This window comes from Tursiops truncatus, chromosome 2 (genome assembly GCF_011762595.2).
Source record: "Tursiops truncatus isolate mTurTru1 chromosome 2, mTurTru1.mat.Y, whole genome shotgun sequence".
Lineage (NCBI taxonomy): Eukaryota > Metazoa > Chordata > Mammalia > Artiodactyla > Delphinidae > Tursiops > Tursiops truncatus.
Window position 1 is genome coordinate 110,119,053 of NC_047035.1, and position 22,744 is coordinate 110,141,796.

Genomic DNA, 22,744 nt, shown 5'->3' on the forward strand with positions numbered 1-22,744 from the left:
AGAAACTGAAGATTTTCAAAAATATTTTCACCAATAAGTGTGGATATAAAAATAAAATTTTATACAACTCCATTACTCGGGAAAACCTTTTCAGAGCTCTTCTTGTCTAGAAGGCAGAGTGGGAAGGGCCCTGGCACCAAATCCAGGGCACTAGAGTTTGACTTTTAGTTGTATGAACCCCAATTTTCCTTATCTGTAACATGAGATGCTTGTTACCTAACTCACTGGCTCAAAATGTAGAGAGGTACATTGTCACACGTTGCTGGTGGGAGTGTAAATTGAATACCTTTTCTGGAGAGTAATTCGGCTCTATGTACTCAAAAATATTCAAATCCTTCGAGCTAGTAGTTCCATTACTAGAAATTTACTATAAGGACATGATCAGATATATAGACAGAAATGTAAGTAAAAAGATGTTCACGGCAGTATTATTTATAGGTATATACTACACTTCTGTAAATATCTGGAATGTCCAACAATTAGGGCATGGCTACAGAAATTGTGGCACTTCTATACTGATAAATGCAGTCATTATGGATTTTTATAGCTCAATGTTTGGCACCATTAGAAAATGCCTATGATTTTATGTTAAGTGGAAAAAAAATCTAAAACTCTTTATGTAGTATGCCTCCAATTTTGTTTAAGTGCCCTATATATGTATATAGGCTCAGAAAAAAAGCCTAGTTAGAAATTTACTGAAAACGTTACTGCTAGTGGTATAATATATACATATTTGACATTTTAAAATTTACATTTAAAAACATTTCCCAGTATCCCTCAATAAGCATGTGATGCTTTGTAATAAGAGAAGCCAATTATTTTCAAAAGCAGCTCAAAATTGAGCTTATTTATGTGCAATGCTATGGAAATCATACTGTGCTACACAATTGTGAAATGTTATTAGTGTTTTTCTGGGGCTTCAGAAGCATGGTTGGATTCATGTTTAAATCAATAAATTTGACTGCAAGGAAGATACATTGGTCAGTGGGTGGCCCAGTTTTGTGCAGCTCCTCCAGCAGGCGGGCTCCCTCTGCTCGCTCCTGCCCCCTCCCCCTGCAGCCCAGCAGCTGAGAGACTCCCCTGCTCTAACCTCTGTTTGTTTTTCTTCTCCGCCTCCATCCACCACCAAGCCCTCCTTCCTCCGGTTCAAGTCTGTCTGGTCTTGTCTCCTGGGCTGAATCATGCCTCAGAAATGGAAAAAGCCTCAAGGCCAGGGCCTGTGCCATCAATGTGCATAATGAGAGTTTTACTGCAGATTCCAGGTTAGAGGCCTGTGTGTGTGCCATGTTTCTGGGCTTCTGGGCCTGAGCCCTGATGGAACGCTAAAACCATATGGCCAGACAAAGGTGAGGAAAAAGCCACTTCTGTGGCATGATTTGAGGGCATCCTTACCCCAGAGGTCTCTGGTGCCAACTCACTCTCCTCCACTCTTGAGATCTCCACCATAGGAGAAGGCTCCTGTTATAAAATATACATGGATCACCTGGGGCAGCAACATATCCTAATACTAAGACAGGTGCTGGGGCTTCCCTGGTGGCACAGTGGTTAAGAATCCGCCTGCCAATGTGGGGGACACAGGTTCAAGCCCTCGTCCGGGAAGATCCCACATGCCGTGGAGCAACTAAGCCCATGCACCGCAACTACTGAGCCTGCACTCTAGAGCCCGTGAGCCACAACTACTGAGCCTGCGTGCCACAACTACTGGAGCCCGGTCGCCTAGAGCCCGTGCTTTGCAACAAGAGAAGCCACCACAATGAGAAGCCCGTGCACTGCAACGAAGAGTAGCCCCTGCTCGCCGCAACTAGAGAAAGCCCGCATGCAGCAACAAAGACCCAACGCAGCCAAAACTAAATTAATTAATTAATTAAAAAAAAAAGGCTGAGGCTCTGGAATCAGACAGACTCAGTTAGATTTGGATCCCAGCTCCACTACTGCTTGGGGATGTCACTTGATGTCTCTGAGCCTGGGTCTCCTCATTTGTAAACGATGACAAAAAGTACTTACATACACCAAGCATATGCCAAGCGCAAATCTATGTGCCTTTCTTATATTAACTCATCTGATCTGTGCAACAACCTTATTTAGTAACATGCTGTTATCATCGTGTTCATCTTACAGATGAGGAAACTGAGGCCCAGGGTGGTTAATTAACTTACTCAAAGCCTCACAGGATCAGCACTAAGATGAACCCCAGCAGTACGGTTCTAGAGTCTATGTTTTTAAGGACATGTTTGGGAGGCTCACTGTACGATGGAACGATAGTAATTATGATTTATTAGGAGCTTACTTAGTACCAGGCACTGCGCTAAAGGCTATATAGGAATTTCTCGTTAGTTCCTCCCACCGCCTGGATGAGGGAGGGACTATTGTTACATGCTAACCCTGACCTGGCAGGACAGTCTGCTATATACAAGGCCCTCTATTAAGGGCTGGGCCTTCAGGGGTTGCTACAGCAAAGAAGAACTAAGATGTGTCCATAAATAACCGTGATTCACGGTAGAATCAGAGTTTGATGGAGCTGGCAGAGAGCTTAGAGATTATCTGGTTTAAACTTGTGTTTACTGATGACAAGAACTGACTTGCTTTGTTTTTTCCCACAGGGTTTGGGGATTCAATGATATAATGATAACAATAGCCAACACTTAATGAGTTGCTTGCTGTGTGTGTACGTGTGTTGTTGTGTGTGTGTTTTTCTGTGTCTCTGTGTGTGTTTATCTCATTTAACCCTCACAATGACCAGGTAGAAGCACTGTTATTATCCCATTTCATAGATAAGAAAACGGAGGGAAGAAGCTAAATAGGCAACTTGTCCAGCGTCACACAGTTAGCAAATGGTGGAGCTGGGATGCTGGCAGAGTAGATTCCAGACCTTGGGTGCTGAACCACCATGCTCTCTGCCACCCCAGTTACAGAAGGTGGTTAAGAAGCCTAGGAGGTGGGGGCTGGATTGGGTGGATGGGAAAGTGTTGTAGACCACAAAGTGCTATACAGACATGAGTTATTATTAGAAAGAGGTAAGGGACTCCCCTGGTGGTCCAATGGCTAAGACTCTGTGCTCCCAATGCAGGGGGCCCGGGTTTGATCCCTGGTCAGGGAACTAGATCCCACATGCTACAACTAAGAGTTTGCATGCCGCAACTAAAGATCCAGCATGCCGTAACGAAGATTCCGCATACGGCAACAAAGATCCCGTGTGCTGTAACTAAGACCCAGCGCAGCCAAATAAATAAACAAATATTAAAAAAAAAAGAAAGAGGTAAGGGTTCCAAGAGAGGTATAAAGTGGTACAGAGCTCAGGACAAAACAAGGAAGATCTCTAGGATGAGACAGCGTTTGCTTTGGATTTGGACCTGTGTTCCTGGGTAGGAATGAGGAACGTCCAGGGTGTGTGTGGGATTGCCAGGTGGGGAAGAATTTCCTCTAGCCCTCTCCCATTAACAAAGGATGGATGATCAGATTAGCTAACTAGCACCTAAGCCCAGGAGAAGTGATCAGGACCATAGAAAGCCTTGGGGACCTCCAGCCGAGATCCTAGCTGCAGAGAGCATGTTGGGTGGGGGCCACTCAGAGGGGGATAAAGAGGGAACAGAAAGCTGGTAGCAGGGTCAGGGCATGAGGGTCAGACATCCAGCATCCAAATCCTGACATTCTAACACACTCTAGTTGTGAGGCCATGAGCAAGTTACACATTTCTTTCTTTTTCTTTTTTCTTTTTTCAAAAAATCTTTCCCTGCTCTCCAGTGCATTTTCTTTTTTTTGTTTTTGTATGTCCTTTGTGCTATTTTTTTTCTTATTAGTCATCAGTTTAATACACATCAGTGAATACATGTCCATCCCAATCTCCCAATTCATCACACCACCACCCCCACCCGCCGCTGCTTTCCCCCTTGGTGTCCATACGTTTGTTCTCTACGTCTGGTTACACAACACTTCTATCTCAGTTTCTTCATCTGAAGACTGGGAATGATAATAATGGCATGTCCCTCAGAGGCTTGCGCAAATTTAACATGCTAATCTGTATACAGTGTTTACTATGATGCCTGGCACACGGTAAGCACTCAGTATGAGCTCGCTATTGTTAGTTCTGTTATTGTAATCCCAGGGTACCTGACTGGTACCATGATTCAGGGAGGAATGGGGTCAGAAGAAAGAAGGCACATGTTGACTTCAGTCTACTTTCCTGGTAAACCTAAACCTGGCAGGGGTGAACTGGCTTGGGAAATAACACAGACCAGCTGCCCCCTCTCCTCCACCTTAGGTTTTGTCTTTGACAATGATTACATCTGCTTTTCAGGGCAAGTCTAGGAGAGAGAGGAGGAGGAGACAAAGGCTAGTGGGCTGCCAGTCCCCTGAAACTGGGCTAATAGAGAGACTGGTGGTCAGTCTGATTTTTGACATCTTCCTTCGGAGGTTCTGTTGGAATTTCCCAGCTCTTGTCAGTTAACCTCCCCAGCCCCTTGCATACTATGGATTTACTTTCCATATGTGTCCAGAGGCAGACACATCCTGCAGGGAGAATGCAGATGGGGTGGGAAGTCCTTTCTTGAACAGGTTAACGGCACAATGGAAGTATGCCTGGGGTGGGAGCTAGGAAGAAGGGAAACTAATGTGTACTGATAGGCACTCCTTCGCAGGACGCAGGAGAAGGCTGGGTGAAGGAGCTTGCCTGTCACCATCACACCAGCCCTGCAAGGAAAGTATTTATTACCCCCATTGTACACATGAAGAAACTTGCCCAAGGCCACAGCTAACCCACAGAGAAGGGAGTCCAACCCAGATCTATTCAACACCAAAAGTCATCCTCTTCCATTAGAGTCTGTGGGAGGCTTACAGGACTAAAACAAGTATCTTTACTGGTGCTTGAAAAATGACATTTTGAATGACATTTTATACAAAATCTGAGCAACTCCATTGATTCAAGAGCTGTAGGCTGGGCTGACCTGGCTTGGAAAAAGGAATATTCTATGGAAGGTACAGCTAATTCCGCTCATAGGTCACCTCCAATCCCCAGAAAAGTGCTGGATGTTGGTCCTGTCTTTTGTCCAGGTAGAAGGTTGCAGTTTGCTGTCATCAGCAAATCAATCTCCATCTGGATACAACTATTTTCAGTTACATTTTACTACTGATCCTTGGCTCAGTGGCTTTCTGTCAAAGGGGAAGGGAATAGGTCAGAAGCACAAGGAGCTATTTCTGGGCTCTGGCCTTTGGGAAAGCAGCCTTGTCCTGTTTATACATCCTGTCTCTAATTTGCCAGGCCTGACCACAGAAACATCATCCTCCAAGCCCAGGTAAATACAGGCTACCAAATACTCCCCAGTCAATGGCTATTAAGCAACCCAAGGAGCCCAGAAACCTATACTAGGCAACTGTGATAAATAAAGAAGGTTCTTGACCTTGGGCTGCTGGAGCAGATGTATATTCCCATCTGGGGGAGGAGGCCCCGAAGTGCAAGTTCTGAGCCCCTCTCTGGCATGACTCTTGGTTTAGTCACCCTTTCTAGCACTCATCCAGTTACACAACTAAATTGGGGTGTCAGCACCAGGATGAACCCTAGTTCATCTCCAAAGGGCAAGAGAAGGCAGAAGAAAGTTTTTTTCTTTTTTTTTTTTGATGTGGACCGTTTCTAAAGTCTTTATTGAATTTGTTATAATACTGCTTCTGTTTTATGTTTTGGTTTTTTGGCCCAGAGGCATGTGGGATCTAAGCTCCCCTACCAGGGATCAAACCCGCACCCTCTGCATTGGAAGGTGAAGTCTTAACCACTGGACCACCAGGAAAGTCCCAGAAGAAAGTTTCTTACCCAGTAATGAATAGCTGGATGAATCAGGTCTCTTTCAGAAAATGAAACCAAAGGGAAGAAGGGGCCTGTGTCTGGATCACCTTCAAAAGCTGGGTGTGAAAGGGGCCTGTGTCTGGATCACCTTTGAAAAGTTGGGTGTGAAAAGAATGATGCAGGGCAAAGGGCCGCAAGGAGAGGGAGGAAAGGAGGGAGAGGGAGAGAGAGGGAGAGAGGGGGAGAGAATAGGATGAGCCTAGTTGCTCTGTAGAGCCTAGGAATGAAATCAGTTGGAAGGGAGCCCCCAGGTCCCACAACCGAATGTGTCACCGCCAAGTGCCCAGAGGCCAAAAAGCCTGGCTCAGTCTGTCTAGAACTGGAATTTTTTCCAACCCTGAAGCCCCAGAATGAGAACAACCAGCTTCTCCTTCTTTTCCACCAGTTATTTCAGAGACTCTACTGGTAGAACCCCACCTTCAGCTCTGATTTCCAGTGTTGTTTTTGTTTAACATGGGTGAAAAAGTATAGAGATCTGAAAATAGGTAAAGTTGCACTGTAGAGTGGAAGAGAAAAATCTGAGAAGTGGCCCAAACCCTCTCCAATAGCTCTGCAGCTAAGATGACGCCTTCACCAACTAGGATTGGAAGGGTGGGGTTCAAATGAAATAATTTATGTGAACTCATTGAGCTCAGCCTGGTCCCTTGGGACCAAATAAATGTATTTGCTCTTTCTCTATGGTAGATACTGTCCTTTGTGTGTGTATGGAGGGAGTGACCTCCATATTGAACTTATACCTTCTGTGACTGCCCCGTGAGATTCATCACCTCCACTCCTACCATCCTAGTCCCAACCTTTCCTCCTAAATGGCCTTCCTGCTTTGACTCCTGCCTACTACAGTTTATTCTTTACACAGTAGCAAGAGTGATCTTTTAAAAAATATAAATTGTATCTTGTCACTTTTCTGTTTAAAACTCTTCAAATGCCCCCACTACACTTGAGTAGAATTTAAACACTTTACCATGGGTAACTGGGCCCTAAGATGACCTGCACCCTGCTGATTTCCTCTCCTATCACTCTTCCTATGGCCCACTTTGCTGCAGCCACCCTGACCTTTGTTTCTGAACTCACCAAGACTGTTCCCTCCTCAGGGCTTTTGTACTAACTATTCCCTCCGCCTAGAATACCACCTGTTCTCCTTACTTGTCATGGAGGTCTTGTCTGACCGCCCAAACTAAATTAGCTCCGCCTCCCACCCCCCATCACTCTATTTCATTTGCTTCATAGCAAATGGTAATGATACAAACTCAGCCAGTCTTGTCTATTATTTGTTTACTTGCTTATTGTCTGTTTTCCCCGCAACAACACAGTCCCTGAAGGGGCACTGTGTCTATCTGGTCTATCACTGAATCCCTAGGGCCAAGCAGAGCCTGGCACATAGTAGATCTCTAATATTCGTTGGATGAATGATCTTTTCAAACCCTAACAATCTGGTGAGGTCTGTGAGAAAACCGAAGGTCCCGTCAGATTCAGGATTAGAGTCCTGGTCTGTCCGAACACAGACTTCGTCTTCCTTCCCAGGGTACCTCGCCCCTTTCCACAGTTCCCCATCTCTCCGACCTTTCTCACACACTTAATCCTCCTCTCCAGGGAGGGCAGGTCGGACTTCCAGTTCCTTCTCAGAGCCTCGTGCAGACCCTCAAAGTCCTCCCACATTTCGGGGGCTCAGAGACGCCGCCCTGTTCTCAAAACGGACCCCGCCGGGTGCACGCACCCCCCTCCCCGGGCCCCCAAACAGGGGCTGAGAAGAGCCCCGCAATGTCTACGGTAAAACGGGGCGGGCCCCAAAACCCACCGGCAGTAACGGTTCAGCGCCTTCACTCTGTCCCACTCCCTGGCTAGGGACCCCCAGGGCCTAGTGGGGGCGAGTTGGAAGCTCCAGGCATCAAGGGCAATGAGGACATCCCGGGCCGAAGTGGGGATGGGCCGCCTTCGCGCAGCAGAACCTTTCTTCATCGGGCCTCGTTCGCCGGCCGGTCTGCTTTGGAAGAGACACCCCACTTAACCGTCCCCCGCTCGCACCCTCCCCGTCTCAGCCCTGTCTGCAGAGGCCCGCCTTCCTCCCCGTCCAGAGCCCAGGGGTTGCTGTGGCCGCAGCGTTCCGCCTCTCTCTGGGGGCCTCCCCAGGCGTGGACCTCTGAAGCTACCGACAGACAGCGTCTGGCTCTTCTGAGCTCCAGTGGGCGAGGGCCTGCAGGTTTCTTCCAGCTGGGGAGGACGCAGAGCGGAGGCGGAGGCAGAAGCACTTTCAGGCCCTAGGCCCGGCGGGCTGGGTCGGGTGAAGCGCGTCCATCATTCGCCATCCAGGGCGCGCGCGGCCCTCTTGGGACCTCGCCGGCGACCCGTAGCTCGGGCGCGCGCCTGTCGCAGCCCGCAGGAAGGAGGGGGTCCAGCCTGAGGCCCGGCCACCATGGAGATCCCCTCGGCCCAGGGCTGGCGTCTGGGGCCTTGGGGGCGGCCCTGACCGCCCTCCTCCCTGCCCGGCCTGGATCGCTGACCTGCCCCCCGCGGCATTCGGCCACCTCTGCGTCTCCGCCCTCCCCTGGCCGCGCTGCTGCCTGGGCGCGGCGGCGGCGGCGGCGGCGGCGGCGGCGCCCTGTTGAATGGGCTGTGAGGGCCCAGGTTTGAAGCGCTGGCGAACGCGGCCTCCAGGGGCGCAAGGCAGCAGCAGCGGTGGCGACCAAACGGGTGTTGGAGTTGGCAGCGGCCATGGAGGGCCTGGCTGGCTATGTATACAAGGCGGCCAGCGAGGGCAAGGTGCTGACTCTGGCCGCCTTGCTTCTCAACCGGTCTGAAAGCGACATCCGCTATCTGCTTGGCTATGTCAGCCAGCAGGGAGGGCAGCGCTCCACGCCCCTCATCATCGCAGCCCGCAATGGGCACGCCAAGGTGGTGCGCTTGCTGTTAGAACATTACCGGGTGCAGACTCAGCAGACTGGCACTGTCCGCTTCGACGGGTAGGTACATCCCAACTCCAGCCTCCTCTCTAACGCGCGCGGACCCACCACTTTATGGGTCTTCCCCTCCCTCTCTCTCGCTTCATGGAGGTATCACTTCTCCCATTTTGTACCTCCTGACCTGCCTCATTAATGCCCACTTCATCTTCTAGGGCGAATACTCCATCCCATGTTTTGCTGCTCATCCTCATTGGCCCCTACCCCTTATTCCCTCTATAGGTAAATAGCCACACCCTCTGTCTTGATACCTAATAGGTATTCCGTATTCTTTACTAGATAGTTTGTGAAGAAGCAGTATGGAGGAGGTAGCAGCCTTTTCAGGTTTTCACTGTATCAGTACTGGGGTTGTAACCGAGATCAGAAATTAACGAGGTCAGCAATTAACGTTGAAGACCTTTGTTTGATGAGTTATTTGGCCACCCAATGTTTACCCCTTCACGTGAGTGTCCGATAAAGCCCCTTAGTAGGTTGTGGGACCTTAATGTCAAAATAAGCCCCTAGAACCAGCAGCAGTTGCAGCCTCTTGAGGGGTGGTCAAGCAGCCAGGCTTCCCAAGACATGATTCTGACTCTTACACATTGCTGGGGGTAGATGTGTTGGCTGTGAAAATGGCACCGGACCTGGTGTAGGATGAGGTGATGCCATTGTTAAATTACATGTTATTCTGTGATGTTGTGGGGAAGCTTGATGATATACTGTTATTCCAGGTGGGGAGTTCAAAAATTCATATTGTCAGAGTTAAAACTTGCCCTTTAGGTTTAATTGTACATATTTTTGGGTATGATAGAGTTGAATGCAGAATTGTCAGGTTTGACGTTATCTTTTCTGTGCTGGATGGTTATAACCTGTTTTACAGATTACAACTGCATGAAGATGCATTAATTGTTTTTGTTGACTTGTGCCAGTACATAAGCTATTCTAGCATTTTCTTCTTTTGAGATAGATGTGGTCCTAGCATAAAGATACGTATCTTTAGTTTTGGTGATTGAAAACTGCTTGGTTAAAACCTGATGGAAAAAACAATTCCTCTTGAAGATGACTAGGGCATTGTTGAATTTTGGTTGATTCTTTTTGTAGGTTGAAATAATAAGAGCTTTTTCTTCTGTTTTAGATGACAGGAAAATATTTCAGGGTATTACATTTTACTGAAATGATAGCCCACGGGTGGTGGTTAACCTCTGGTACCACCTCTCTAGACGTTAAGGAGATGGTCTTTTTCATATTAATCAAAGATGGCAACCTGATTCTTGTTCGTTTTCTTTTACTAGCTTCTGTGTGCTTTCTGTAACTCCCTGCATTCCCACAGCCTTTTCTCTACGCAGAGGAGTGAAGTAGGGTGACCCCTGAACTTCTAGCACCATTCCAGTTGTATAGGCACAAGCATCCATTGAGATAGGAATCTCTGCAGTAACAGCTGCTGGTTACACTGCTGCTAAGGAGCTTGCTGAGGCCTGTTTTGATTAGGAGAGAATAGTGGCGAGAAAATATAGTTTTCTAAAGCATTTGGAAAGGCTTTGCTTATCTTTCTTAACCATCAAAGAGAAAAGTGTTTTGAGGTGGCAATTAAGAGAACCTGAAATGGCTAGGAATGTAGCATTGAGCCTGTGTAGTGGCTTACCTTGCCCAGTATTTTGCACTGGCCAGTGAAATTAAAGGGTTCAATAAGCAAACATATTTTGAACACCTACTGTGTGCCAGGCTCTGTAGTAGGGATTGGGTGTGCAGAGATGAATGCCATACTGTTCCCACTGCAGAGGAAGACAGTCTGTTGCCCTGGGCGGGGGCTGGAGGTGGGGCGTGGTGTGTGGCAGAGGTAAGAAATTGATGAAAATGAGTAAGTGTAGATGCCATGCCATTTAGGGTTATAGAAATCTTTTGGACTACTGAGGGAACACAGGGAGAGGAAGTGCTCAGCTTTGCCTGGGAGAATCAGGGAAGACTTCACAGCCGAGGTGATATTTGAGCTCAGTCTTAAAGGATAGTAGAGAGTGAAGAAGAGGGACGGCGGCATGGTGCTCTTGCAATGACAAATGTTTCAGTGCAGTTTCAGTAAGGGGTTCAAGCCTGGGAAATTAAGAGAGATTGTGGGAGACTAGAGTGAGGTGGAGGCCAGATTTTGATGATCCTTGTGTAAAATTTCAAGAGTCAGATTGGTGAGACTGGAATTGCAAAGATTTCTATCATTTGAGATTTTGTGTGAGGCTTCTTCAATCTGTCTTTTTTTGTTTATGGATTATTACAGTTATGGATTTATTAGCTGCTCTGTCAAAGTAGTTTTGTTTTTTAACTTACTAAATGCCTATGATGGGCCTAGCCCTGTGCCACACAGATAATGTGGAAGATGTAGAAGAAAATGTAAAGTTTCTACTTTCGAGGAGCTTACAGATTAACAAAAGAGAAGAATTGAAATTCATGGCCACCTTTCTGCCCACTCACACCACTCTGTGAGATTATTTTGCAGTTTGTTCCAGTCATTTAGGCATTTCAGAAATAGATGAAGAGGGTGTTACTTGCAAATGTCATGATTTCACTTTACATTCATTCCAGACAGTGTGAAAATGTTAGTCTGAGTGAGGTGTTAATAATATGAAGCTCACTCACCCCTCAGGGACTGGCTTTTGAGAGGTACTTAGCCAACCCCCCTTCTTTAGATTCCACTGGTACTTGAGACCCATGGCCAGATAGGGACAAACAGGTTCTTTGTGGGCTGAAGTAGATTAGTGTTTCCTAATTTTCAGTAATTTATGTACCATCTTCACAATTTTTTGCCAAATCGTTCACCACCTATCCTGTTATTTGCCTAATATTAAAAAAAAGTCTCACTTCTTAGCTTCATCCTAAGCAACAGTATCTGTGTAATTATGGGGTTTGATATGGTACTCTGCGTGTGTGTGTGTGTGAGTGAGAGAGAGAGAGAGAGAGAGAGAGAGAGAGAGAGAGAGAAAGAGAGAAAGAGAGAGAGGGATAGAGAGACACATAGACATTAAAATAACTTATTTAAATAAGCCTATACTCTGCCTAAAAACATCTAGAATACCTTAGAAAACTAAAGTATATTCATAATAGAGCCTCAAAAGGGGGACGGTGCCACCCACCTAGATTAAGCCCGATGCTGATATTTGAGTCCTTGTACATATTTTTAGGAGTAACATTTGAGATTATTTTATTTATGGCTTACTGTGTAACGACCACAATTGACATAAATGAGTGGATAAGAAGAAAAATTCCCTGGTGGCGCAGTGGTTAAGAACCCGCCTGCCAATGCAGGGGGACACAGGTTTGATCCCTGGTCTGGGAAGAACTCACATGCCGCGCAGCAATTAAGACCGTGCGCCACAGCTACTGAGCCTGCGCTCTAGTGCCCTTGAGCCACAACTACTGAAGCCCGCGCACCTAGAGCTCCGCAACGAGAAGCCACCGCAATGAGACGCCCACGCACCGCAACAAGAATAGCCCCCGCTCACCACAACTAGAGAAAGCCTGCGCGCAGTAGTGAAGACCCAACGCAGCCAAAAATAATAATAAATAAATTAAAAAAAAAAGAAAAATTACATGAACGGGAATGAAAGAAGAACCTTTAGTTGGAGTATGGGAAGCTGTTAAGAATGTTATAGAAATGGAACATAACAAAGGGGAGGTGTCATGTGACCTTGGAGTTCTGTGCTGGTTTGAGTTCTGAGGGCCTGACTGCTGTGTGCCAGAGTTTGTGGGGAACTCTTGTCCTAGAAGAAGTTTGCTGACATGGATGGGAAGGAGAACAGGACCTCTGGGAATTCTGAGGCTTTTTGTTGAGTACTCTTTTAAAGTCAGTTCTAGTACTAATACTTCTAATACATGTCCAGGTAGAGGAAAGGTGTAAGGGGCACATCGTCATTTGGCTTCATTTAGAAAGTCATTTCCAGTGTATATTTCAAGGAACTACGTATGATCTGATAAATGATTTTAAGGACTTTGTTTAAAATAAAGTGCTGTCAGTTACATTTAATGAATTTTTATTTCTATTTCAAATGCTTGAACCAGACATTTTTATTTCAGATTGAACCAGGAAATACATGAGTTTAGTTTTGTGATCAGAAATGTTATCTTTTATTGTGAAATGTTTCCATCATCTGATGCATACATTTTGTTTAAAAGGTGAATATCAGATTAAAGTTTCTTGATTTTTTTTTTTTTTTTTTTTGGCTGTGTTGAGTCTTTGTTGCTGTGCACGGGCTTTCTCTAGTTGCAGTGAGCCCGGGCTACTCTTCGTTGCAGCGCGTGTGCTTCTCATTGCGGTGGCTTCTTGTTGCAGAGCGTGGGCTCTAGGTGCGCAGGCTTCAGTAGTTGTAGTACATGGGCTCTGTAGTTGTAGCTTGCAGGCTCTAGAGCGCAGGCTCAGTATTTGTGGTGCACGGGCTTACTTGCTCTGCAGCATGTGGGATCTTCCCTGGACCAGGGATCGAACCGGTGCCCCCTGCATTGGCGGGTGGATTCTTATCCACTGAGCCACCAGGGAAGTCCCAAGTTTCTTCATTTTTAAGATGAAATACATAATAGCTAGTCTGCATTGCAATTTTAGACTCAATCTAGAAAGATCATTGTTTTATAGTGCTTCTCCCATAGGCATTAAGTAAATATTGCATTAATTTGATTATATTTTTATTTATTTTCTGTTCATTTTGTTATAAATGTGTTTGGCATTTTGTTTTGAGGCCGTATATGGCTATAATTTTAGCTGTATTTTATGGACAAAAAATGTCATAGATGTTAGGATTATAATTCCCTTTAATCTGTTTAATGTTTTTATTTAGATGTAGAAATTTAAAAATCACTAAGGCTAATGTTTCTGAAGGATTAGTAATTCTGTAACATTCTACAGTGAATATTTTGTCATAAACTATTTAAAAAATTTTACTTGTCTCAATAAAAATAGATAATTGAAACTTTTTTTAGGCTCCTGTCACATCACCATAGGGAAAATGGAAATTATTAGATTACACCAGGAAAAGTATTAAACGATTATAAAAACCAAGTGAAGTATATACTTGTAATTTAATTTTTACTCATGTCATTAGTTCTGGGAAATTTGAGGCCAGAAAAAAATTTTTTAAATTACTTTTGTCTCTTTTTTTTCCATCTTTAAAATGGGGGTCCTATTTATCTTATATGGTTATTGCAAGAGTTAAAGATAATGTATGTGAATGCCTATTTTAATGTAACATTTCTTGAGTTTTTACTTAGTTTATGTTCATGTTCTTGGCAAATAATATTCTTAAGGCGTGCAAGGAAACTTTGTAACTATGTAAATATAACTATATGTTAACTATGTATTGATTTTTTGGATAGATTATATTAAGAAGTTTTTTTAAAAAAAGCTTTTAAAATTGAAACATGTTTGAACAATGACATGTATTGTTTCCTTACATTTGATGCATTATATAGTTTCCAAAGTACTTTTGTATTTTTAATCTCATGTAAGCCTTTTAGTTATATGTCTTTAAAATTGGCGTAATAATAGTATCTACCTTATAGAATTATTGGGAGAAGGTTATTATGAGAATTAAATAAGATATACTATATATTAAGCACTTAATACAGTGCTTGACACATGGAAATTATTAGCTATTTGTGTTTATTTAAACTTTTTCTTTAAATTGATTTAGAAGTTAAATTATAGTAGTAATGTAGTGCCTCTGTTTTTTTTTTGTGTGTGTGGTACGCGGGCCTCTCACTGTTGTGGCCTCTCCCGTTGTGGAGCACAGGCTCCGGACGCGCAGGCTCAGCGGCCATGGCTCACGGGCCCAGCCGCTCCGCGGCATGTGGGATCTTCCCGGACTGGGGCTCGAACCCGTGTCCCCTGCATCGGCAGGCAGACTCTCAACCACTGCGCTACCAGGGAAGCCATGCATTTTTTTTTAAATTAATTAATTTATTTTTGGCTGTGTTGCGTCTTTGTTGCTGCGTGTGGGCTTTCTTTAGTTGCGGCGAGCAGGGGCTACTCTTGGTTGCGGCACGCGGGCTTCTTATTGCGGTGGCTTCTCTTATTGCGGAGCACAGGCTCTAGGCACACAGGCTTCAGTAGTTGTGGCGTGTGGGCTCAGCAGTTGTGGCTTGCAGGCTCTAGAGCGCAGGCTCAGTAGTTGTGGTGCACGGGCTTAGGTGCTCCGTGGCATGTGGGATCTTCCCGGACCAGGGCTCGAACCCGTGTCCCCTGCACTGGTGGGAGGGTTCTTAACTGCTGTGCCACCAGGGAAGTCCCCCTTTGCATTTCTATATAAATTTTAGAATTGGCTTGTCAATATCTACACATATGTGGATGCATGCACACATTTGTGCATGTGCACACACACACATCCCTGCTGGGATTTTGTTTCGGATTGCATTGAATCTGTAGATTATTTTGGGGGAGAACTGACATCTTAACATTATTGAATCTGCTAAACAATAAACATGGAATATTTCTCCATTTCTTTAGGTCTTTATCTCAGGAATGTTTTGTAATTTTCAATGTAGAAGTCTTGTACATTTTTCATTAGATTTAGTATCAGATATTGGTATTTTCTGATGCTGTTGAAAATTTTATTTTTTTGACAGTGAAAGAAAACTTTTTTGAACTTTGTGTTTATAATCATGACAATAAAAAATGTAGTAAGTGAATTTTCATTAAACTGAATTGTTTGCAAAAGGTACAGTTGGCAACCACTAAAACATTTCAACTGATGTAATGTCTTATTTTCTTGATTCATTCTTTAGTTTAGAAAATCAATTAACGATTAAATGACATTAAAAAGATGAAATTTTAAAAAGAAACTTCAGAAGTCTCAAATTTATTTTGAGGTATGTCTTTCATACAGTAAAATGTACAAATCTTTCATGTACAGTTTGATGAGTTTTTTCCCCTAAATGTCCACCCATGTAGCCACTACCCAGATCAAAATATAGTACATTTCTAGTAGCTTTAAGCCTCATCCGAGTGAATCCTACACCCTCCCCCATAGGTCACCCCATAGGTCACTGTTACCGGGAATGCTTTTGCTTATAAACATTTTGCGTCATTATTTGAAACTGAAGAAGTAATTGCTTGCATGTTTATAAAGTGCGTCTTTTATTTTCAGCAGAAGTGATAGATGGTATTGATAATTGTGGTTAAACTATGGTATTTATATTAATCCAGGTGGATTGTACTCTTTTTCACTTCAAGGGAGATAGAATTTGACCTGTGTTATAAGGTTGTACCATGCATGTTGCGGCAGTAATTGTTTCTTTCTCACTGCTGTAGTAGAGTATAATACTTACTAGCTTAGATAATCTTAGGGAAAAATTATCTGCTTAAATACTTTTCTTCCTAAAGCAGTTTCTAACACAATGTTAATGCAGAGATTGGGGTGCCTTTCTCACTGATGTACTCAATGAAACTGTGGTACCTAGGGGGTGCTGGGAGGAACATGCTGTGCTCCTAAGAGCCAGTGAATCAGCTTGGCGGTCAAGAAGTTACAAAACTCCATACATTTCCTCTTTGTTTTCTGAAATTTATTTACTTTTGCTAGTAGCAAGTCAGTGATTCGTTTTTTCTTCTTTTTTTAGTTTTTATACTTTGGTAATAACAACAGTCGCTAACATTTATTGAGCTCATACTAGGTACAAGTACTATGCAAAGTGCTTTACTTAAATTACCTGATTTTATTTTCAGCCAAACTAATGTTTTACTAACGCTCTGTAGATTGAGGTTTTGGGTCAGTGTAAATGAATACATCCTTTAAATTTACGTTAGGGCAGGTAACCTCCATTTTCTAACTGTTCGTTCTTTTCATGAATAGGTATGTCATTGATGGTGCCACCGCTCTTTGGTGTGCAGCAGGGGCAGGACATTTTGAAGTTGTTAAGCTTCTAGTCAGTCATGGAGCCAACGTGAACCATACCACAGTAACTAACTCAACCCCGCTACGGGCAGCATGCTTTGATGGCAGATTGGACATTGTGAAATACTTGGTTGAAAATAATGCCAACATCAGCATTGCCAACAAGTATGACAACACCTGCCTAATGATTGCAGCCTATAAAGGACACACTGATGTGGTCAGATACCTTTTAGAACAACGTGCTGATCCAAATGCTAAAGCACATTGTGGAGCCACAGCACTGCACTTTGCAGCTGAAGCTGGGCACATAGATATTGTGAAGGAGCTGATAAAATGGCGTGCTGCTATAGTAGTGAACGGCCATGGGATGACGCCATTAAAAGTAGCTGCTGAAAGCTGTAAAGCTGATGTTGTCGAACTGTTGCTCTCTCATGCTGATTGTGACCGAAGAAGTCGGATTGAAGCTTTGGAGCTCTTGGGTGCCTCCTTTGCAAATGACCGTGAGAACTATGACATCATGAAGACATACCACTATTTATATTTAGCTATGTTGGAGAGGTTTCAAGATGGTGATAACATTCTTGAGAAAGAGGTTCTCCCACCAATCCATGCCTATGGGAATAGAACTGAATGTAGAAATCCTCAGGAACTGGAATCCATTCGGCAAGACAGAGATGCTCTTCATATGGAAGGCCTTATAGTTCGGGAACGGATTTTAGGTGCCGACAACATTGATGTTTCCCATCCCATCATTTACAGGGGAGCCGTTTATGCAGATAACATGGAATTCGAACAGTGTATCAAGTTGTGGCTGCATGCCCTGCACCTCAGACAGAAAGGTAACAGGAATACCCATAAGGATCTTCTTCGATTTGCCCAAGTTTTTTCACAGATGATACATTTGAATGAAACTGTGAAGGCCCCAGACATAGAATGTGTTTTGAGATGCAGTGTTTTGGAAATAGAACAAAGTATGAACAGAGTAAAAAATATTCCAGATGCTGACGTCCACAGTGCTATGGACAATTATGAATGTAATCTCTATACTTTTTTGTATTTAGTGTGCATTTCCACCAAAACGCAGTGCAGTGAAGAAGATCAGTGCAAAATTAACAAGCAGATCTACAACCTGATTCACCTTGATCCCAGAACTCGTGAAGGTTTCACCTTGCTGCATCTAGCTGTCAACTCGAATACCCCAGTTGATGATTTCCACACCAATGATGTCTGCAGCTTTCCAAACGCGCTTGTCACAAAGCTCCTGCTGGACTGTGGTGCTGAGGTGAATGCTGTGGACAATGAAGGGAACAGTGCCCTTCACATTATCGTTCAGTACAACAGGCCCATCAGTGATTTTTTGACCTTGCACTCTATCATCATTAGCCTAGTTGAAGCTGGCGCTCACACCGACATGACAAATAAACAGAATAAGACTCCGCTAGACAAAAGTACAACTGGGGTATCAGAAATACTACTTAAAACTCAAATGAAGATGAGTCTCAAGTGCCTGGCCGCCCGGGCAGTTCGGGCTAATGACATTAACTACCAAGACCAGATCCCCAGAACTCTTGAAGAGTTTGTTGGATTTCATTAAGTGACTGGATATGTAAAATCATTTAATGTGGTGCTAAAAAGTAAAGGACTTTAATCACAGACAATAGAATTATGTGTTCATAAAATGTGCTTTTCTTTCCACTACCCTTCCTCCCTACTCATCCTTCCTTAGTTTTGTATTTGGTCTTCTTGCCTCACATGGTTACTGATTTCAAATACACTTTAAACAAAACCACATTGTTTAGGTGTAACTATAATCTAAGGTGTTTGGATATTGGTCACTTAACTATTTTTCTTTTTTTTAAGGAATGAATATAAAATATTTTGTTTATGTAACAAGGGCCCTTATGATTTGAAGTTGATAATGTTTAAAAAAAAAACTGCCTAGAAAAGTATTTCTGTTAAGCCTGTGTCAGCATGTTATTCTCTGCAGCAGTTTTGAGGATCATGAAGAAAAACAACGAAAAGGAACATTAACAGTAATGGAATATCTAGATGTTCTGCACATGCCAAACTGCTCTAGGTAGTTTTCACTCTTCCATTATTTATGTGAAGAGATCAACGCATTATAACGTCAGGAGGATTTTTAAAAATATAACTGCAGATTAATCTGAAAAATGTGCTAACTTAATAATAGTTACAAATTTATAAAGTTAAATCCATTGAAATTGTTGAATTATGCTGGGTGGTACATATACAGCAGTAAATCTTAAAGCAACTTTTCAGAGAATATTGATGGACTATTTGCCTTTGGGCTTGGACTCTAAAATGTGTGGAAGTCTCTGTTTTAATGTAATTAATCTAAATTGCAGCAGTCTGCATTTGACTCAGCTCACAGACATGTAAAAATTATGAATGCTGTGTTCTCTCTTAGGAAACAAATTGTCACAATATAGTTATATGTTCTTCTTTTGTCCCCTTCTCCCTTTCCTCTTGTGCGGTATCTTTTAAAATTGGAAACTACTTTTCCAGAGGGCATTATCTGTGCCTCCCTAAGAAGGTTTTTATGACAGATGAAAAGGAACTGGGATATTTTTAATTTTTTCACTTTATTCAGTCTGTGACAAGTAGAAAAATCACTAGTGTGGTATAGGAAATTAAATGTTTTTGATAATAAAAATAATTCTCAATGCCATTTGGAAAGATATTTCTGCCTGAGGGCAGCAAATTTTGGAACCACAAAATGTCGCTTATTCCGACAGGCTGTACAGAGGTCTTTATGGGTTTTGTTTGTTTGTTTGTTTTGTTTTAATGGCAACATTGTAAACTGTCAAAAGAATATTCTGTGATTATCTTTTAAGCATCACAGAAATTCAAGTAAAGGGTACACACCTATTTCTTTCAATGTTAAAAATGATAAAGAAAATAAAATTAGCTATATCTGTATTTTTCTCTCTAGTGCCAAGTGAATGCCTTAGCTACTCATAGTGCATGGTACTGTAAGTGAAGACCTGCAGCTTTTTTTCTTTAATGAAAAGCATTATAATGATGCAGCAACATCAGATATAAACTAAAAAAAAACAACAGCAAAAACCACTGGTAAGGTTTCAGTTAACATTTTATGTATGGATATTGCTTTGTGAAGTGTAAGAAAAAGGTTGCAGCCGGATCAGTATAAAACATAACGACTAAGCCAAAATCAGCACCTAGGACCTTAAATAAAATAGGTACCCCATGAAATGAAACACTCTGAAGGATAGGAGGGAATGGATGGGGGTACTTTAAAAACTTCTTCCCCCAAGAACGCGAGATAATTTTACTGTGCTGTAGTTATACTTCACGTGTCTTCTTGCTTCAGTTAGGAATGTTTTGATGGTAAATTCTGTCATAGTAATATATTTCTGTTTTCCTAACCTGAGATTTTTACAAGGAAGGTTTTTTAGGATGGTCTAAAGGGAGGTATTTGAATGAGCCCTAATTTGAAAATTACTGGCCTTGATCTTCCTGGTGTGAATCAGGGAGCTACTACTATACCTTGCTCTTGGCAACTCTCATGAAAGAGAAAATGCTCATCCTCCAGGTGAGTGAATCACGCCTTTTTCACAGCTCAGATCAGACCCTGTATTTTTCAGACTTCAAGGCCTGTTTATTTGACAGTCTGAGGAATAGCTATGATACTTGGTATTTACTTGGTTCCATTTTTTTTTTTTTTTTTTTTTTGCGGTACGCGGGCCTCTCACTGTTGTGGCCTCTCCCGTTGCGGAGCACAGGCTCCGGACGCGCAGGCTCAGCGGCCATGGCTCACGGGCCCAGCCGCTCCGCGGCATGTGGGATCCTCCCGGACCGGAGCACGAACCCGTGTCCCCTGCATTGGCAGGCGAACTCTCAACCACTGCGCCACCAGGGAAGCCCTTGGTTCCATTATTAATGCATATGATTTTTAAACATCAAAACTTAAAATATCAGATAATGTTGCATGTTTTAAAAACCATTTCATCCCTTTGGCTACCCAGGACGAGAACTATTTTAGATATTACTTACTTATAAAACGAGGATAATGATTATCTGTACATATTCAGACATCAAAATTTAATGACACTCAGTGTTTTTGAGAAGGGAGGACTAAATGCTGGAGAGAGTAAAACTGCTGATTGAAATGCTGACAAAGCTGGAGAAAAAATCTGAAGACAGTGGAATGGACTATGAACTTTGCTAATGGTAACCGAGATTTTTTTTTTTTAAACTATGGTATAGCGGTACATTGTGCACTATATTGCTAAGGATCTAATTCTGTCTTGTGAAACGAATCCAAATATGTATTGTGAAACACCTGTATAAAACCATTCTTGAAACAAGTGATTACATGCCTGTTTCTTTTTTTTTTGGTAGAATTATTTTAAAATCTGTTTAGCCAAACCCTTCCCAAACTAAAGTATTGTTTTGTTTTTTTTTTTTTTAAGAAAATAAATAAGAAAGGTGATAGTTCTGTATCTCAGCTCTCTGAGAACTCTGGGCTGTTGCCATTTTTTTAGCCACTTTTGTCATTTTGTGTTTATTATTGGTAGAATTATGCTTTAGATTGTATGTCTTCCTTGATAACATTACAAATTCAATCAAAACTTCTTGGTCTTGCTCAGTAATTGTCATATAAATTTAGTTAACAAGAGGCCCAAGTGGATGAATGCCTGGGCAAACCATGTGAACCCTTGGGTGGGTTTTGCACTCAAGAGTTGGTAAAATTGAACTCTTGAGTTTAGGTAACTATTTAGGTCAAGGAATGGGCAGCAAATCCATCCTTCAACTGATCAGACAGGAAATTTTGACATAAGAACTCTGACACAACATTGTTTTCAGTCTACCCCGGATTGCTCTCTAGTAGGCCACAGTCCAGCTACCTTCAGGTTCAAACAAACAAACCAAAAAGCAAACTTTGGTCTTGCTTGTTTCTGGGAAGGGTTTTACTGCGTTACCCTGATCATTGATTAATAACTGTAATCATGAGAAACTTAGGCACGATAGCACTGTTTGAAGTAAAATGTGATGTGGGGGCAGCAGCTCCGTGAGTGTCAGCTCTGCATTTGGCAAGTGGTTTTGAAAATCAGAATCCCAAGGGAACAGTACCCTGTCACCAGTCTCCATCTCAGTTGAGGCAGCTACTTGAGGAATAAGGCCACTTTAGGTTATTCAAGCAGAAGCATTTCTTTCTGGGGGAATGGGGCAGGGTGAGGAATGAGTTGCTGGACCTTGGATTAGTTTGCTGGTTTTAGAAGCAGCCAGTGATGGAACTAGAGAGTAGATGGATAAAAGTATAAAGGACTTGCTTTTGTGGTAGGTTTTCTGTGCTTTTATGGTAAGATGTTTTAAATGCTCCTTTTCAGGCTAGCCAGATGTATCAGTGTACAGATGACTATTCCGCTTCCCTCACTGACTATACTATAACATTAAAATGGGTTAAAGAAAACAGACCTCTGCCTTTTGCTCTATGAAAAGTTATTAGTCCATAAGATTCTAAGCTGTGTGTTGACTCCGACTCTGAAAATGCACAGCCCTGCTCTGGATACCTTCTCTGGAAAGTAGAGAGCTCCTACTGTGTATGGTACATTGCCGAGCTCTCTCATACATTCCTGGCAGACTTGCCCAAATCTTCAGATGGGCTGGGTTGTACAGTACCTTCTCCAAATATGGGATCTGAAACAAATACTACATGGATAGTGGTGATATATTAATTTTCAAAACTGTGAAGTAAATGTGGTCTCTAGCCCTAGGTTTGTGGTGTGTTCATTTGTGTTAACATATAGGAAAGGGACACCGACTTGATGGTTATGGGGAGTGTACCTTGATGTGTGTGCAGGGGTGAGAAGTGCTAAATTGTTAACGGCTTTTCATTTAGGGGTGAGTCATGTGGTGAGTGGCCTAATCGGAAAAATGAAGGAGCAAAGATGTAAGCTTCATCCAAGCAATGCACAAGGTTTTGTAACTTTTTTTTAATCAGGTGTTGTAAAATTTGTGCATGGCCTTTTTTTGTTGTTGTTGCTTAGTAACTGGTAGAGGAGAAAAGATGAGGGAAAATAACCTCAGCTTTGCTAACCAATCAAGTATATAGCTGGGGAGTAAACTCTGAC

At 42.9% G+C, this 22,744-nt stretch overlaps 2 protein-coding genes across 5 annotated transcripts in view; one reads left to right on the top strand and one right to left on the bottom strand.

Annotated features, from left to right (window-relative positions):
• Window positions 1-8,088, bottom strand: part of LOC101334017 (CLN6 transmembrane ER protein) — a 68,401-nt gene extending 60,313 nt beyond the window's left edge. Inside the window, exons 1-3 of one of the 3 annotated variants that reach the window (XM_073801168.1) lie at window positions 7,981-8,088; window positions 7,629-7,814; window positions 1,393-1,458 (exon numbers count right to left, since the gene is read on the bottom strand). In XM_073801168.1, the coding sequence (XP_073657269.1) occupies window positions 1,393-1,458; window positions 7,629-7,789 (227 nt within the window). In that variant the 5' untranslated portion in view covers window positions 7,790-7,814; window positions 7,981-8,088. Of the gene's footprint in view, window positions 1-1,392; window positions 1,459-7,628; window positions 7,815-7,980 lie in introns of those variants that run through there. The other 2 variants (XM_033851884.2, XM_073801170.1) reach the window with 2 other exon arrangements.
• Window positions 8,089-8,542: 454 nt separating this feature from the next.
• Window positions 8,543-21,158, top strand: FEM1B (fem-1 homolog B). 2 transcript variants are annotated; one of them, XM_019948893.3, is made up of 3 exons: window positions 8,543-8,790; window positions 16,587-17,467; window positions 17,690-21,158. In XM_019948893.3, the coding sequence occupies exons 1-3, from the start codon at window positions 8,543-8,545 to the stop codon at window positions 18,220-18,222; spliced, it is 1,662 nt and encodes a 553-aa protein (XP_019804452.1). In that variant the 3' UTR covers window positions 18,223-21,158. The 2 variants fall into 2 exon arrangements, with proteins under 2 accessions (XP_019804452.1, XP_004312501.2); XM_004312453.4 differs by having other exon boundaries at window positions 16,587-21,158.
• Window positions 21,159-22,744: the final 1,586 nt, after the last annotated feature.